Source organism: Dasypus novemcinctus, chromosome 19, assembly GCF_030445035.2.
Source record: "Dasypus novemcinctus isolate mDasNov1 chromosome 19, mDasNov1.1.hap2, whole genome shotgun sequence".
Taxonomy (NCBI): domain Eukaryota; kingdom Metazoa; phylum Chordata; class Mammalia; order Cingulata; family Dasypodidae; genus Dasypus; species Dasypus novemcinctus.
The window spans coordinates 83600143-83617775 of record NC_080691.1 but is presented as its reverse complement, the minus strand read 5'-3'; the positions used below and the strand labels follow the sequence as shown (position 1 = coordinate 83617775).

The 17633-nt window shown below is 73.8% G+C and overlaps 1 protein-coding gene across 1 annotated transcript in view; it reads right to left on the bottom strand.

The window, feature by feature from the left end:
- SBNO2 (strawberry notch homolog 2) overlaps positions 1-17633 on the bottom strand; it is a 47176-nt gene that overhangs the window by 13694 nt on the left and 15849 nt on the right. Inside the window, 8 exon segments of the mRNA XM_058282212.2 lie at positions 122-255; positions 795-955; positions 1065-1161; positions 1402-1485; positions 3049-3210; positions 13439-13556; positions 14491-14567; positions 17057-17204. Of these exon segments, the coding sequence (XP_058138195.1) occupies positions 122-255; positions 795-955; positions 1065-1161; positions 1402-1485; positions 3049-3210; positions 13439-13556; positions 14491-14567; positions 17057-17155 (932 nt within the window). The 5' untranslated portion in view covers positions 17156-17204.

Sequence of the window (17633 nt, the reverse complement as noted above, 5' to 3'; positions counted from 1 at the left end):
GGGGTGCTGTGTGGGGTGCTGAATGGGGTGGGGTGGGTCCAGCGGGTGCTGGGTGGGTGGGGTGCTGAGCGGGGCAGGGCTCTCCTGCGGCCCCAGGAGGGGTCTGAAAAAGGGCGCTCACCACAGGGCCTTCTTCCTGCCTTTCAGGTAGTTCTCGAAGATGATGCCGGCCACCGTGCGGCCCTTGCCCACGCCCGCCCCGTCGCCGATCAGGAAGCCCGCGCGCTGCCCGCTGGGGAGCAGGACCTCGTGTTGCTGCCGGAGGGCGGGAGGTCAGGGCGGGGCGGGGCCTGGGGGAGGCGGGTGTGGGCGGGGCCTGACAGGGCGCGGAGGGGCGGGGCCTGCCTTGGCTGCCCTGGCTGGTGGGCGGGCACGGGAGGGCGGGGCCTGAAGGCAGGCCCGACCTGGAGTGGGTGGGACCGGCTGGCTGCGCTGAGTGGGCGGGACCTGGTGTGGGTGGGGCCTGACGTGGCCGCCCTGGCTGGTGGGCGGGCACGGGAGGGCGGGGCCTGAAGGCAGGCCCGACCTGGAGCGGGCGGGGGCCTGGTGTGGGCGGGGCCTGGCAGGGCGCTGAAATGGGCGGGGTCTGGTGTGGGCCGGGCCTGATAGGCCGCTCTGGCTGGTGGGGGGGCAGAGCCTGAAGGCAGGTCTGACAGGCGGCCTGGAGTGGGCGGGGCCGGCCGCAGCTCCGCCGGTGGGCGGGGCCTGGCAGGGCACTGAGGGGGCAGGGTCTGGTGTGGGCCGGGCCTGATAGGCCGCGGCTCTGCCGGTGGGCGGGCCTGGGCAGGGCTCACCTGGCAGGCGTAGGTGATGGCCTCCAGCTGCAGGGCCGACAGCGCCCCGCTGTCCCAGGAGGCGGCGGGCAGGGTGAGGCTGTAGGTGATGTCGGGGGGCGGGACGCTGGACAGCGTGCTTGTCTCCACCACGCGGTCAGGGTGGTGCTTCCCGACCTTGGCTGGGGAGCAGAGGGCCACGCTCAGGGACCCCGGCCCTGAAGGGACTCCCTGCGGCCCCCGCAGCCTCCAGGGCCCCGGCGGGCAGTGTCCTGCGCCGCAGCGACTCACACTTGGACGGCGCGTAGTCCGCGTAGGTCTCCGTGTGGCCCAGCTCCTCGGCCTCGTCCTCCTCGGCCTCGTCGTCCTCCTCGGGCTGTGCCTGCGCCTGTGGCGGGTGGGGTGGGCACAGCGGGGCCAGCCCGGGGTCAGCGTGATGGGAGGCCCCACCCCTGCGCGTGCCGCCCGGGCCTCGGTCTCCCCGTCTGTAAAACGGGCTCTCCCCGTCCCTGGGCCTGGGGCGCGGCGCACGCACGCTGCCTGCAGGCCTGGGCCCCAGGTCCCCCGGGCCTCGGCATCCGGGGCGGGGTCACGCGCGGAAGGGGGGGGGGGCGCCCTGCCAGCTCACCTGATAGCTGACGAGAAGCGGGGTGGCTGGGAGGGAGGACACGGGGTCTTCGAGGCCTGTGAACTGGCTGCTGGGCAGGAAGAGCTGGTGGGGAGAGCAGGGGTTAGCTGCGGGGGCCCAGAGACGCCCTGAGCCGGTCCAGGGCCACCCCCAGGCCCTGGGCTGGCCACTCCTGCCTGTTCTCTATAAGTGACAGCCACCTCCTGGCTACGCCGTCCCACCCCACTCAAGACACAGCCGCTGTCCCCCAAAAGCCTCGAGGCTCCTCCCTCGGGGTGCAGATGGCTCCTCCCAGGTCGAAGCCCACCTCGGGAGGCTGGTGGCACAGACCCTCTCCTCTGGCCCCAGCCAGGTGCGAGGGCAGGGTGGGGGAGGACGGGATGAGAGACCCTGGGGGGATGGGCCTGGGCCAGGGGTTCTGTCCAGGGTAAGGATGGAGAGGCCAACCACCGCATCAGGACACCCACCCAGGGGGCTCGGCCTGCCCTGGGGCGCCCAGCGGGGACACAGGAGCCTCCACACGGAGGCCGCGGACGCTAGGACGTTCCTGCTGTTCAAAAATAGCCCTAAAGCAAAACGTGGCCTCGTCATAAAAAACTGTGAACATGAAAATACAACAAAACGGGGGTGAGAACCAGGCGTGCAGCCTCACCCCACGGGCCGTTTCCGGTGTCCGGCCAGGCGCAGCGCCCCCGGGGGACGGAGGGGAAGTGGACGTGGCCTGCCCTGCTTGCCGCGCCTCTGAGGGGAAGGCAGGGTGGCAGCGGGACGGAGGCAGGTCAGGAACCTACACTTAAACCTCCTTTCTTTTTTTCGATTAGAAAAACCACACGCACAGAACAAGTGGCAGCGGGTTCCGGGAAGGCTGAGTCACGGTTACCGGGCGGCTGGCAGCGGGGCGGGTGCTGGCGGCCGCCAGGGGGCAGGTCCCGGAGGCCGCGGCCCATGTCCGGCCGCCAGGACCCGAAGCCGCCAGCCTGCGCCCCAGGCTGCGAGGGAGGGCCCCCAACGCAGGCCCAGCTCAGCCACCTCCCCTGCCACCCGCGGACCCCCGTTCCCTTCCTGCCGCTCCTTGAGCGGACCCCGGGCTCTGTCTGTGCCTAGACTGGACTCTGCCCCGGGCGGGGGCCTGGCGCTGGGGGTGCAGCAGTTCCCAGGGTGCCCCCCTCAAGGCCAGGAGCACCCCACCCCAGTCCTGACAAACAAAACTGTCTCGCACCGCCTGGCGCCCTGGGGGCTGAGACCCCCAGGGGGGGTGGTCCACTGACTGCCCGATCTGCTGGCATCCAGGGGCTGCTTGCATTTCAACATGTGGGCGAGGAGCAGGGGGGCCCAGAACCTGGGGGGCCGCCCTGGCTGACACCGGCCTACCCGGCGGGAATCGATGCTGGGGCGTGGGGCGGGCTGGGGCGGCCCTGTTTTCACCTGAAGAATGAATGCGGGGTCTTCCCCGCGCCCCGGCTGGCGTTGGGGCCAGTCCCCCCGGGGTGGGGGCGCCCTGCGAGCCTCCCTGGCCGCCCGCCCCCCGCCCCGGTGCTGGGGGAAGTGCTCGTCCTTGGCTGGGAGCAGCCTGCGCAGACCTGGGGCCCTGCCTGCCCCCCGAGGCCGTGGAGCGCAGCGTGGGGCAGGTGGCGGCCGTGGGCTGACCTTGTCATGGGCAGGCGAGGCAGTGCCCACGTCCCAGATGGTGGGCACGTGGCTGAGGCTGTCGGCCGGCAGGAAGTCGGGCGTGTCTGCGATGTCAGACAGTGAGTCCACCGATGAGGAGAACAGGGAGGCGGGTGACAGGTCGCCGAGGTACGGGCAGTCCTAGGGGAGAGGCGGGTGAGGCCACGGGCCCCCAGACCTGGCAGCACCAGCATCGCAGTGGGGCAGACGCATACGTCCTGACCCCGGAGACCGTGGCCACGCCCCCCATGGCAGAGGGGCTCCACGGGCGGGTGGCGGGGGCTGGGTGACGGGGCTCCTGGACCGGGGACCCTGGTGCCGTCAGGTCCCCAAGGTAGGGGGGGCTGTGTCAGAGGAGCCGCCCGGGGCTGCAGACGGAGGGGCCGCGCGGCTCGAGCCCAGCCCTGGGGCCTCGGCCAGCCCGGCGACAAGTGAAGCCACCCTGGGTGGGGGTGGCCCCTGAGGGGTGGGCACGGCTCGGGCACAGTGGGGGTGCCCCCCGTGTGAGCCCTGAGGGGCGGGCACGGCACGGGTGCAGTGGGGGTGCCCCAGGGTGGGGGAGGCTCCTGCATGGCCCTGAGGGGGCGGGCACGGCTCGGGTGCAGTGGGGGTGCCCCCCGTGTGAGCCCTGAGGGGCGGGCACGGCACGGGTGCAGTGGGGGTGCCCCAGGGTGGGGGAGGCTCCTGCATGGCCCTGAGGGGGTGGGCATGGCTCGGGTGCAGTGGGGGTGCCCCCCGTGTGAGCCCTGAGGGGCGGGCACGGCACGGGTGCAGTGGGGGTGCCCCAGGGTGGGGGAGGCCCCTGCATGGCCCTGATGGGGCGGGCACGGCTCGGGTGCAGTGGGGGTGCCCCCCGTGTGAGCCCTGAGGGGCGGGCACGGCACGGGTGCAGTGGGGGTGCCCCAGGGTGGGGGAGGCCCCTGCATGGCCCTGAGGAGGGGGGCACGGCTCGGGTGCAGCTGGGGTGCCCCGGGGCTCGCTGAGGGCTGGCCAGGCTACTCGGCTCCCAGCCTGGGAGGGACTCCTGGCGTGAGGGGCAGGAGGGCGGCTCCAGGGTCTGCTGAGGCAGGACACCGGGCAGGACCCACTGCCCACCTGGACCTGCACAGAGCTCACGCCGCGCCTTCTAGAACCTTCTCTGATCCTGTGAGTGGGGCAGGCCCTGGGCTGGGGTCGCTCAAGCCCCAGGGCTGCAGCCCAGGAGGGGGTCTGCAGCGGCGCTCCCTGCGTGCGTGGCCAGGGGTAAGGGGAGGGGACACCCGCTGGCGGGGAAGGAAGCAAGTAGCAGGCAGGATAGCGCAGGGGCCTCACGGCCTCCCTGGCAGCCATGTGTCTCCACTGACCACTGGCGGGATGCGTCTGGGGCGGCGGACCCAGGTGGAGGAGGCGGCCCAGTGGTGGCCGGGGTGGGGGCGTGGGGTCGGTGGGTACGGCCGTGGGTGCGCGCTCATCCTAAGCTGGGTGGGGCGGGCGGCAGGACACTGGGGGACGTGCTGGGGGGAGGCCATGGGGGGATGGAGCCACCTGGCCCTTGGTGGCAGGGGTGGGCCACGACGGGACCCTGAGCCACCCGGCTGGCCCCCAGCACCCCCAAGAGCCCATGGGACCCCAGATCCCCACGACCCACCAGCCGGGGCTGCCACGGCAGGGCCGGCAGCTCAGACCGCCCCTGAGCCTCGACCCGGGAGCTGGGCAGGGAACGCCCGCAGGACATGCAGCGCCACCCCGAGGGCACAGGTTCTGGGGTCCTGCTGGGCTTGGGGCGCGGCTAGACGGGGAGGAAGGGGCCAGTGGCCGGGGCTGGCGGTGGGCACGTGTGCCCAGGAGGAAGGGGACGGGGCAGTGTGCCTGAAGCGCCCCCCACGGCCGGGGCTGCTGGGGGCTGGGGTCTGCAGCAGCCCCGGACACTTCCCGGGGGGCAGACGCGGCCCCGCGGGTTCAGCGCCCCCAGCCGTGCACTGGCTGAGGAGCCCACAGCGCCCCCGCCTCCCGGCACAGGAAGGGCGCCAGGCGCAGCGCTGCTGGGGCGCCGATGGGGGTGTGTGGCCTGGGCCTGCTGTGGCGACGGAGGTGGAGGAACCCCAGCCCCGCACGCCCAGGACCCCCGACCTGCCCGCGGCTACCGCCCCTGCGGTGCCGGGGCTACTGCGGCTGCCTGGGGCCGGGGGGCCGGGAAGGGCTGGCCTCGCCCCCACCGTCCAACCACCCCCTCCCCGCAGGCCTGGGGGAGGTGAGGCCCCCAGTGTGCCGGCACGCACGGGGGGCAGAGAGGGTCCCGGGGCGCTGCCGAGCCATCCGCAGGTGCCCCCTCGCTCTGCCCATGGCCTCCTGCAGGCCCCTGCTGCCCCCAGTGGCCCAGGAAGGTGCCCGGGGAGCCTGGGCCTGGCCGAGCCGTCCAGTGGGGGGGGGGGGCGCTGCAGGGCCACCCAGCCAGCAGGGGGGCTCAGTGCAGCACCCCAGACCCCGCGGGGCTGGGACCAGCAGGGTCAGCAGCGCGAGAGCGTCCGGAGCCCCAGGGCTGCCCCGAGACCCCCTCGGGGCCCTGCCAGTCCCACGCGGCCTCCAGGCCTGGCCGGGCACCAGGGGGTGGGAGGGGCTGGGGGCTGAGCTCCCCACGGCCAAGCAACGCCAGGGGCCTCGCCTGTCGTCTGCCCCAACACTGAGAACCTCGGACCCCGTGCCGGTGCCTGCAGGGCCCCCGGCCTGCGCCCCCCACCCAAGTCCCCGGGCTCTGGGGCTCAGCCCAGGACAAAAAGCGATGCAGGGAGGTGGAGGAGCCCGCACCCCCCAGGCACAACACAGCCACGGGGCGCCCCCCCAGCCCAGGGAGCAGCCGCGGGGCGCCCCCCAGCCCAGGGAGCAGCCGCGGGGCGCCCCCCAGCCCAGGGAGCAGCCGCAGGGCGCCCCCCAGCCCAGGGAGCAGCCGCGGGGCGCCCTCCAGCCCAGGGAGCAGCCGTGGGGCGCCCACCACCCAACACCTGCTCAGGGGCCCCCCCAGCCCAGGGAGCAGCCACAGGACACCCCCCAGCCCAGGGAGCAGCCACAGGGCGCCCCCCAGCCCAGTGAGCAGCCACGGGGCACCCACCACCCACCACCTGCTCAGGGGCCCCCCCCAGCTCAGGGAGCAGCCGCGGGGCGCCTACCACACTGCACCCGCTCGGCGCTCCCCCAGCCCAGGGCGCCCACCACCCACCACCTGCTCAGGGCGCCCCCAGCCCAGGGAGCAGCCGCGGAGCGCCTACCACACTGCACCCGCTCGGCGCTCCCCCAGCCCAGGGCGCCCACCACCCACCACCTGATCAGGGCCCCCCCCAGCCCAGGGAGCAGCCACGGGGCTCCCACCACCCACCACCCGCTCAGGGGCCCCCCCAGCCCAAGGAGCAGCCGTGGGGCGCCTACCACACTGCACCCACTCAGCGCTCCCCCAGCCCAGGGCGCCCACCACCCACCACCCTCTCAGCACCTCCTCAACCCAGGAACCGGAGCGCGGCAGGACCCGCCCGGGGGCCCTCCAGGCCCCCCCCTGTGGGAGCAGCCCCGGGGGACCAGGCAGCCAGGGAACCCTCCCCACCGCGCCCCCACCCCGCCTGGGTGGACTTCACTTCTCCCGACGAGGGTCCCAGGGCCGCGCCCCGCGTGCCTGCCCACCCTGATCCCAGCACCGCGCCCCGCGTGCCCGCCCACCCCGATCTGGCCATTCGCCTGGGCCTGGGCCCTGCTGCCCTCCCAGGGTGCCCCTCCCCAAGACCCTGAGCCTCCCGTGGGCTGCAGAAAGAGTAAACAGCAGGCACCGCCCCCAACCCCGGACCCCAGCCCCAGGCCCCCGCCCAGACCCCTTGGCTCCAGCCCTGACTCCCCAACCCCAGACCCCTCGGCCCCCGCCCAGCCCCCACCCCTTCCTCTGCCCCGGCCCCCACCCTGCCCCCTGCCCCCGGCCCAGCCCACCACTCTCCTGCCCAGCCTGGGTGGTCTCGGGGAGTGGGACGGGCGGGGGGCCGGGGCTCAGGACCAGGAGGCAGGACACGCCCCCGCTGCCCACCCACGGCCTTTGAGGGCGCCTGGGCGAGCTGCGCTCCGGGGCAGCCCCACTGACCTGCGCCCCCGCCCGCCCCGCCGCGGCTCCCACCGCTCCGTCCCCAGTCCTGGTCCCCACGCTCTGGGGAAGTGCCGGCGGGGTCCGGGGCCCCCACCGCGGGCAGGGAGGGGAGGGGCGCCCCGGTGGGGCCGCATGGCGGGACTTTCCCAGGGGGCTCCCAGAGCCCTGCGCCCGCCCAGGGGGCCGTGGGGTTACCTGGCGCAGGGCGGCCAGCTGCAGCCAGCACCGCAGCCGCGACATGGCGGGGACCCGGGCCGCCGGGGGCGGGCGCTCGGCGGCCCCGGCGCGGCGTGCGGGCTGCACGGGGCTGGGGCTGCGCCGCGCGAGGGCCCGGGCTGGCGGCGGGGCTCGCGGCTTCCTCCCAGGCCGGCCTGACTTTCAGGAAGCGCCGCCCGCCGGGTAAGTCACGGCGATTCCTGGCAGCGCACGCGGAATTACTGTACGGGGCGGACTCCGGCGCGCCAGCCCCGGCCCGCCCAGGGTGGGGCTCCAGCGCCGCCCCCCGCGCCGCCTCGGTTTCCCCGGACGCCCGCCCGCCGCCCAGCCCCCCGGCCCCTGCCCCCGGCGTGACCCCGGCCGTGCCCTCGGGGCCAGCAGCGGGGGACGCAGCTGCCCAGGGCCGGGCGGGGTGCAGGGTGGCCCACGGCGCCGTTCCCCCCCCCCCCGCATCTGTGCCCTGAACCCTGGGCGCTGCTCAGGCCCCCGCCAGCGCCCAGCAGAGAGAGGTGGGAGACGCACAAGCAGTGCGGGCACCTGAGCGGCACGCGGCGGCGCGAGGCACCTGGAGCCAGGAGCCACGGAGGCTGGTGACTACCAGACACAGGGACGCCAAGAGGGTCTACATAAGGGGCGGCTGCCGCGCCCCCAAGGTTAACACGGGTCCCCACGCCACCCGGAGCTCGGCGCCTGGGAACGCGCCCCGCGAGAGCACACACGCATCCGCGGCAGCGTGACCTGCGGTCGCCGAGGGGTGCAGGGACCCAGGAGTCCGTCAGCGGCCGAGTGGAGAAGCGGCCTGTAGACCCACCGTGCAGGCACAGGCGACGACGCAGCGCCCCGGGGACGCTGTGGACGGCGAGGGGACAGGGCCCTCGTGACCCCGCTGGTGCCCAACGTGCAGAGCGGGCGAAGCCCCAGAGACGGAAGTGGGCTGGGGGTGCCGGGGGCGGGGCGGGGCTGCGGGGCTTCCTGGGGCGGTGGGGATGTTCTGGAATTAGACAGGTACTAGCGCACAGTCCTGAACGTACACGGAGGCCACCGAGCCGCCCGCCTTACGAGAGTAAACGTCACCGCGCGTGGACTTCTCTACCTCGGCCTAAAAACAGGACTACGCGGCAGCCAGGTGTGGAGCCGACGCGGAGCACCGCACAGACGCGTCCTGTGCCTTAACCGGCGCAGCGGCTCACAGGCTCAGGGCCCCGCCTGCCCGGCAGGTTGCTCGCCGGCACGGCAGCCCGGGCGGGGGTCCAGAGAAGACGCGGGACCGGGGGAGCAAGGGAGCGGCCTCCGCTGGGGGGAACCTGCAGGGTGGGGGCGCGGGGCTCCTTGCCCGCCACGGCCTAGCCACCGCCCACCTGGCCCCAGCCCTGGCTCCACGCCCGGGGCCCTCCCTTGGTGGCCGCTGCCCACCTCCTGCGCCTGGACAGGGCTCTGGCTGCTGGGAGAAGGCATCAGGGCCGGGGAGGAAGGTCCGGGGGCGTGCCAGGGGTAGGGAGACGTGGGTGGCCCGAGGCCCCGGGTGAGGGCGGGGTCTGAGAGCACCCAGGGGGACTGTGCCCTGGGCCGAGCTGGGAGTGGGCGGTGGCCCGCACAGACCAGAGCAGCAGATGAATGGGGTGGGAGGGGCCCAAGACCCTGCCCAGCTCCTCCCGTCCCCTGAGCACCTGCCCGCCCCCTTGCTGCGGCCCTCTGCGCCGCTCCACGCCCCCCCCCAACGGCCCCGCAGCAAGGGGGCACGCGGTGCAGGGGGCTGGCACTCCCCACCCGGCATGCGTCCTGGGGCTCCCCAGGTTCCCACCTGAATGGGACGCCACGCCCTGCCACCTCGTTGTGTCCCTCTAGCCCGTTGTGGGGACGGGCCACGTTTCCTCTCCGCCCGCCCTATTTCCTCTCCGCCCGCCTGGCGATGCAGCCGTCATGTGCTCACACCCGCCCGGCCCCGCTCTCCACTCCGTCCTCTGGGGTCTGCCGGGAGCGGGACAGCGGGCCCCGCTGCCCGAGGAGCCGTCCCCTGCTCCCGCGGCGCGCATGCGGCGTCCTCGCCTGCCCGTGACTGCAGCTCTGTGGTTTGCTTTCCTCCGACAGCCACTCGGGCAGGCGTGCAATGGGGTCTCGTCACGGCTTGGCCTGCACTTCCACCGCGGCTCACGGCGCCGACCGCGTTTCGTGTGCCTGCCGCGCTGCGGCTCTCCTTTGGGAAACGTCGATGCAGATCCTCGGCTCGCGTCCTCACTGGGCTGTCAGCCTCGACGTTGTCGAGTCGTGGGAATTCTTTATTCTGGACGTTAAACCCTACCCGGATGGCGACAGTTAAAAGGTCCCCGTGTACCTGCTGCTAACGCAACTACGGGGCGTCTGTGACGACTGACGAGCCCCTTTTCGTGCGTTAATACCTAAGTCCATGCTGCATTCGGAAAGAAAAATAAGCCCTTGTCGAGTACTTTGCTTCCGCTCTCTGCTTCCTTGGTACCGTGCCGCAGGGGCGCCCGCTCACCCGTGCCCACTTTCGGCGTGTGTGCTTTGGACCGACAGCCCGGGTGGCGCCTGCCTCGCACGGGGTCCCGCAGACGCCCACGGGAGGCCCCGTCTCGGTGTCCCGTTCAGCCCTGGTCGTCCCCAGCGTGTCTGTGACGGGCGAGGCAGGTCGCTCCCGCCTCGGCCCACACCCCCGGGTTCCCAGCGCCACTCGCGGGGGAGGCCGCTCTTTCTTGAACTCGAGGCTCTCGTCAGCGGGCCGCGCGTGGGGCCGACGCCCGATGGCCGATGCCCGAGCTCTCAGCTCTGCTCCGCTGGCCCATCCGCCCGTCCTGCCGGGGCCCTGCGGCTCGGCCAGCCGTCGCTGCACGATGCGTCCCAAGGTCGGGAACGAGTCCCGTCCTGCTTCCCTCCCAGCACGGTCCTCTCGGCCCCGCCTCCCTCCGTGTGATATCTGGCGGCAGCCTCTCTGCGCTTCGGCGGGACAGCGCTGCGTCCGCAGACCGCCCTGGGAAGAACTGGCGCCTGACGACGTGGGGTCGCCGATCCACGCACGGGGTGTCTACCGCTTACTGGGACCCGGCTTCCTTGACAGATGTTTTCGGGCTCCTGCGTCCAGGGCCTGTCCGGCCCCGCATAGGTTCGTTCGGGCGTTTGGTTCTCTCGGCTGCCGTTGTCGTACGTGAGGCCTGTTCCTTGGCTTTCCTTCCAGACGGTTCTTCCCCGCCCAGAAGCGGCGCCAGTTCCTGCGCGCTGACCTTGGCCCCGCCCTCCGCTGAATGGGCTCGTGGGCCGCGCAGCTTCTGTGTGGGCTCCGGGACTTTCTACGTGAGGGATCGCGTCACCCGACTGGGCAGTGTCCACGCTTTCCCCTCCTGCTCGGACGCCGCTTGTTCCTTTTTGATTCCGTTTTGCAGTGAAGGAAGTGAGGTGAGGGGAAGTGGCCACCTTCCCTGGAGGGGGCTCCGGCCAGCGGAGGCGCTGCGCGGGCAGCGGGCCACGACAGGCGGGGCCTGGAGGCGCCAGCACCGGGGACTGGGCACCCCGGAGGTTCGGTCTGACGTCTTGGCGCCGGCCTCGGCCATCAGCACCTCACCGCGGGGCCTGCTGAGAACCTGGGGGTGCCCTGGCCCCCCAGCCCACCCCGGGTGCCCCGACTTCCTGGCAGAACCCCGAGACTCCCAGGGCCTGCATCCCGCGGGGGCCTGCGGTAAAGGGCGCGGGTCAGCGCGGGGCTGCCTGGCTGCGCCCGGCGTGAGCGCGGGGCTTCCTCTAACAACTCCTCAGTAACTGTCCTGAAGCAGCGCAGCAGGGCGAGCCCCCGGCCCCCGCTGAGGCCACTGGCTGCGCCTCCGTCTGCGCGCCCCTCTGCGCGTGAGATCATGCTGTTTCCCAGCAGCCCCTGGGCTGGCGGGCGGCCCATGCCCCACAGAGCCAGCAGACGCCCACGGCGCCCCCGCTCGTGGCTGCCTGCTGCGCCCAGGGACCCTCAGCCTGCCGCCTCCCCCCCAGACGGCCCCGGCCTCCCTCTGGGCTGCAGGCGGGGGACGGGACGGGCCAGGCCGGGTTTGGGGGTCCCGTGGTGAGGGGCTCAGCAGGAGTGCTGACACCCAGGGCCCAGGAGGCTGCGGAGGTTGGGGAGGGGCTGGGCAGGCACGGAGTGCGTGGGGAGGCGGCACGGGGTGGGTGGGCTGGGAGCGGAGGCCCCTCACCCTCAGCCTGCCCAGGCAGGGTCCAGCGCGCCCCCCCACGCCCAGGGCAGGTCCTGGGGCGGCTGCGGCCGTCCCTGCCCCGGGAAGCCCCTGCCCAGGGAGCTCTTCCATCAGTGCGCTGGGGTGAGGTGGGGCGCCCAGGACGCCAGGCCCGCACAGCCCCCAGCCCGGCCCCCAGCGTGGGGCGGCGCCGTGCATCCCCAGGTCTCGGCCGGCCACAGGCCCGGCATGGGGCAGATGTGCTCAGCTCGGCTGCAGAGGCCGGTCAGGCCAGGCCATCTCCCCTCAGCGGGGCCCAGGCACACAGCTGCCGGGACAGATGCGCAGTGTGGACAGACGGAGACGTGCAGTGTGGACAGACGGAGGTGCGCAGCGTGGACAGAGACGCACAGCGTGGACAGAGGGAGGCGTGCAGCGTGGACAGAGGGAGACGCGCAGTGTGGACAGAAACGTGCAGTGTGGACAGAGGGAGACGCGCAGTGTGGACAGAGATGTGCGGTGTGGACAGAGGTAAACGTGCAGTGTGGACAGAAACGAAAAAGTGCGGTGTGGACAGACATGCAGTGTGGACAAACAGATCAACAGAGGCACGCCGTGTGGCAGCACCCCCGTGGACACAGCTGGCCGTAAACAGGGACCGTGACGCCATGGCGTCAAGGGCGCGCAGGGTCGGCCACCAGGATCATGTTGCCGGGCCGGGGCCTCTCCTGGGGATGCGCTGAAGCCCCCGATGTGCGCCTGAGCGGGTGAGCACGACGGCTCCACCTGGGAGACGAGCAGGCCCCGGGCCCAGGCTGCACAGCCAGTGGTCCAGGCCAGCGAGGACGAGGGCTCAGCAGTGCGGCCACTTTGAGGGCCTGGGGCCTCTGGGGGCGTCAGAGGACAGGACAGACGTGCACGAGCAAGCCACACCCAGCACCCAGAACGCACTGCGGGACGGACGCAGAGAGGCAGGGCTGCTCGCCGCGCAGGGTGCCCACTTGTCAGTGGACAAGGACAGGCCGATGCCCGTGACGGCCGGCGGTGGCAGCCGGTGACGGGCAGGGCAGGGGAGTGGGCAGCCGCAGGCCGCGAGGGTGTCCTCCAGGGTGGAGGAGCCAGCGCTCACTTGTGGGGGGCTGGCGGGCCCCGCCTTGACCAGCGGCCGAGGTCACCGCCCCCAGGATGAGACAGCGACGCCAGGGCCTCCTGTGGCCCCCACAAGGGGCTCGGCACCCACCCCTGCGGCTCCCACGACCTCTGACCCCCGGAGGGGCACCAGCCAGGCCCCGCGCGGGGGACGGTCCACAACCGCCCAGGCCTCAGCTGCGTCCAGGCGTGGAGGACGAGGAGGGGCTCGGGGACTGTCCCCAGCTGGGAGCTAGAGGGCCACGGGGGTCCCGGCCCAGAAAGGGGGTGGTGGACTGCAGGCGGGCATTGGGGGTGGGCTCGGGTCAGTGGGTGGTGGGTGGGGGGTGGGCAGGCAGTGGGGGTGGGCTCGGGGCAGTGGGCAGTGGGTGGTGGGCAGGCTGTGGGTGGTTGTGGGCGGGCAGTGGGCAGGCAGTGGGTATGGGCTGGGGGCAGTGGGTGGTAGGCGGGGGGTGGGCAGGCAGTGGGGGGTGGGCTTGGGGCAGTGGACAGTGGGTGGTGGGCAGGCTATGGGTGGTGGTGGGCGGGCAGTGGGCAGGCAGTGGGTGTGGGCTGAGGGCAGTGGGTGGTGGGCTGGGGGCAGTGGGTGGTGGGCGGGGGGTGGGCAGTGGGGGTGGGCTCGGGGCAGTGGGCAGTGGGTGGTAGGTGGTGGGCAGGTAGTGGGTGGTGGGCAGGCAGTGGTGGGCGTGGGCTGGGGGCAGTGGGTGGTGGGTGGTGGGCTGGGGGTGGGCGCTCCTACCTGAGGAAAGTCGCTGCTCTTTGGTAGGAAGCTGGCAGTGGCTGCAGGCGCGTAGCTGGTGTCCGGGCAGGGCTGGCCGCCGGCCGGGCACAGGTAGGAGGCAGAGCTCACGAGGGGGCTGCAGGGGGCGCGGGGGGCAGTGGGGTGAGCCGACTGCTGCGCTGGACCCTGGACCGGGGAGCCCTGCCTGGGGCCGGGCACTGAGGCCAGACCACCAGGAGCGTGCCCCCCCAGCTGTCCCCCAGCTCTGTCCCCCCACACCTCTTCCCCCAGCTGCCCCCCCCGCCCCTGTCCAGCTGTGCAGAGGGTCTCTGTGGGGTGGGGGGACAGGGCCGAGGGGGCAGGGCGGGCAGCGGGTTAGGGCGCAGTCGGGCGTGCCTGAGAGGTCGAGACCAGGCAGGCACCCGTGGAGGGAGCGGCCGCCCGCAGCCCCTAGGCAGGAAGGGGCTGGCGTGGGGCCCTCCCCCCAGGGGCCCAGGAAAGGGGGCGAGGCAGCAGCGGGACCCCCCCCCCCACGACCCGCACACGCGGCTCCCCCACGCAGCGGCCTCCACACGCCCCCCGGTGTCCAGCCAAGAGGCGAGGACACGGGGCGCCCACCCCAGCCCCCGGGGGCCTCCTGGCTAACGTGCCGGGGGGCGGCACCGGCCCTGCCCAGCAGGGAGCAGCCCGGGGGCCTCCTGGCTAACGTGCCAGTGAGGCCGCCCTCGGCCGCAAGTTCCAACACCCTGCGGGCAGCGCTCCTTCCCGGCCCTGGGGCTCTGCCCCGGCCCCCCCCCCCCCCCGCCCCTAGCCCGGCCCCCCGCCCCCCGCCCCCCCACCAGAGTCTTCTAGAATGCCCACAAGGCTCCGCTCTGCTGCCGCCTGGACGCTGCGCCGCGGCTAACCCGGGGCGTGGGTTTGCTCCTGGCCAACTCCTACTCACCCCTGAGCTGCCCTCTCAGGGAGGCTCCCTCCCAGCCCCCTTCACCTCTGGCCCCTCGCCGGCTGCGCTCCTGTGAGCACAGGAGTGGGGGCTCGGCCGCCCTGCCGCCCGCCGCGCAGGCACTTACTGGCTGTCGCTGGAGAAGGCCGGGTACAGCGCCGGCGGGAAGTAGCCGGTCCAGCAGGGGTAGTGCAGCATGGCGTTCTGGAACATGTGAGGCGGGCATCAGGCCGCGGCCCGGGCGGCTCACGAGCCCTGCCCCCTCACCCCCGCCTCCGGGACGCCCCAGGTGGGCTCCGTAGCTGCGTCGCCCGGGCAGGTCCAGACGCCCTGGGCCTCGGTTTCCCCAGCTCAACAGGGGAGCTGTGAGAGCAAGACGCACCGAACCCCCGTGGGCGGCTCGGGGACCCTGCCGGACCCCAGGCCTAGGCGGTGAGCGGCTGCAGCGCCCCTCGGATCCGCGGGGAACAGCAGTGAGGGGCCCGGGGGGGGTGCCCACAGCTGACCCGCTCCCGCCCCCTCGCCGGTCCCCGGTCCCCCAAGCCCTCAGCTGGGGGAGTCTGCCGCCCCCTCCTGCCCGGACCCCTGCTGAGCCCTCGGTTCCCCAGGCACCAGAGGAGGCTGGGCCCGCGGAAGGCCCCGGAACCTTTACGCCCACAGGCCGGTGGACAGAGGGGTGGACGGGCGGACGAAGGCTGCGGGCCAGGCCCGGAGGAGGGGCCGGCCCTGCGCTGCGCCCCCTGCGGCTCGGCTCCCTCCCGCTGGCTCGGGCTGAACCTCAACGGGGGCCGCCCAGAGGAGGGGCGGGGGTCCGGGGCCCCCTTCAGGCCAGGCGGCCACAGGGCTGGCCCCCGGGGCTCGGGCCAAGCGGGGGGGGGGGGGGGGGGGGGGTCAAGGGGATCAGGCTGACGTCCCACCGCCGGGGCCGCCGCGTCCCGCGCCTCCAGCCTCTGCGTCAGCTCAGCAGGAACCGAGCAAAGTAGCGAGTCTGGGGAGCGTGGCCCGACGCCAAGGCCAGCGGCTCCCAGCTTCCTGTGTCCAGCACTCCGGAGGAAGCCTCCGCGGAAGGCTCCGGAAGCAGCGCTGGGGGAGTGGGCAGGGGGCCCTCTCCTGCCCCTGGAGGGACAAAGCCAGACCCAGGGAGGAACAAGACCAACAGGGGCTACGTGCCGGAACATTCCGCACAGAGCTCGGCCCCACAGAAGCCTGGTCTGGCATCGCATGCTTTGCTGGTGGGAAACGCTGGCCAGAAGCGGGGTGCAGGGCGGGGCGGGGGCTAGTGTTGGGCGCGGGTGTGGGTCCCGAGTGTTCGCCCCGAAGCGGGCGAGGGGAGCCGCGGGCTGCGCAGACGCACGGCAGTGACGCAGCACGATGCAAGGCTGCGCCCAGGCCCGAGTGACAACGGAGCTCGCAGTCACAGCGGACACGCCGCACCACACAGGACGTCCTGGCGGGCGCGGGCGGGCAGGGGCCCTTGGCTCCCAAACGCCCCCGCCTGGGACCCAGGGCGGGGAGGGCGGGACGAGGGCCTGGGACGAGGGCCTGAGCCGACAGCCCAGGCGGCAGAGCTGACGACCCCGGGAGGGGCTGTGGTCGCCGGGCCCAGCATGGCCGGCCCCCCCGCCTAGGGACTGGGCGCAGTCCTCAGCCCGGCCTGCCCGCCCCCACCGCGGCACCCCGGGCCTGGCCCGAGTGCAGGAGGAAAGCACGGGGTGCTGCGAGCGGGCGCCCACGGGGACGCCCCAGGCCAGCAGCAGGAGAGGATCACAGATGCGGAGACGGGTTGCCGAGGCGCCCCAACAACACGCAGCGCGCAGTGCAGCTCCGGGGGCTGCGGGCTGGAGGTGAGGCACAAAGGTGCTGCGGTCGGCAGAGCCTGGACGTGGCTCCACAGGAGGGGGCAGGAAGGCAGGGGCTGGGGCTGGGGCCTCAGGGTGGCTCCCCCACACTCTCCTGCGGCTCTTTTCAGGCAGCTGTGCCAGGGCCCCCAGGTGCCACCAGGTGAGACCATGTGGAGCCAGGTGGGGCTGGCAGGTGGGGCCAGGTGTGGCCAGGTGGGGCTGGCAGGTGGAGCCAGGTGGGGCCACCAGGTAGAGTTGGCAAGTGGGGCTAGGTGTGACCAGATGGGGCCGGCAGGTGTGGCCGGGTGTGGCCAGGTGGGGCTAGGTGGGGTCGGATAGGGCCAGCAGGTAGGGCTGTCAGGTGTGGCCAGGTGGGGCTGGCAGGTAGGGCTGGCAGGTGTGGCCAGGTGTGGCTGGGTGGGGCCACCAGGTAGAGTTGGCAAGTGGGACCGGGTGTGGCCAGATGGGGCTGTCAGGTGGAGCCAGGTGGGGCTAGCAGGTGTGGCCGGGTGTGGCCAGGTGGGGTCGGGTAGGGCCAGCAGGTAGGGCTGTCAGGTGTGGCCAGGTGGGGCTGGCAGGTAGGGCTAGGTGGGGCGCCCTGGCACAAGCTGGCTGCGCCCCCAGCCCTCTTGCGTCCAGCCCAGTAGAGCCCCGCGCCCACGCCCCCCTCAGCCCTCCCTCCTTGCCCGCTGCGCCCTGCGCCCTGGTGCTGCCCCTAAGCGAGGCCAGGCTGGCGCCTGCCCATGACCCTCGACCCAGGATGCGCAGGGCGGCCGGCAGTCACTGCGCCCCAGGCTGGGACCCACCCCGAGCGGGCCTGCGGGGAGGACGGGGACGGGAGACGGGGCTCACCTCCACGCTGGCCGCGCAGAGCGGCGCCTGCAGCGGGGGCCGCCCGTAGAGCACGCTGCCGGCCGGCGGGGGCTCGCGCCGCGGGAAGTCCCCGTCCATGGCGGCGGCGGCGCTATCTGGGCTCCTGGCGCGGCGGCGGCATCACGACCTGGAACAAGGGGAGACGAGTGACCCCGCGCCCGCCCGCCCCCGCCGGCTTGGCTCAGCCCGGGAGCCCCCGCGGCGCCCCCCGCGACCCCCAGCCCACCCGTCCCTCCCGAACCCCAGCTCGCCCGCCGCGAGGTCCCCGGAGCGCCACCGGAGGGCGCAGCAGTGGGCGGGGGTCGCGGAGGTCCCGCCCCCAGCCCCTCAACGTCCAGGGGGTGCCCAGGTCCAGCCAGGCTCGAGGGCTCCGGGGCGGCCGGGCCCTGCCCCGCGTGCCCACACGCGCCTTCCAGGAAGCGGCCCGGGCTTGCGCAAGCGGGCGGGGCGGCGGCAGGACGGAGGTCCCCGACCCCCCCGGGCTGCGGCCTCAGCCCCGCGCCCCCGCCCCGCGGACTCCCGGGGAAGACGGGCGGGGGCTCCCGGGGCTGCGGGA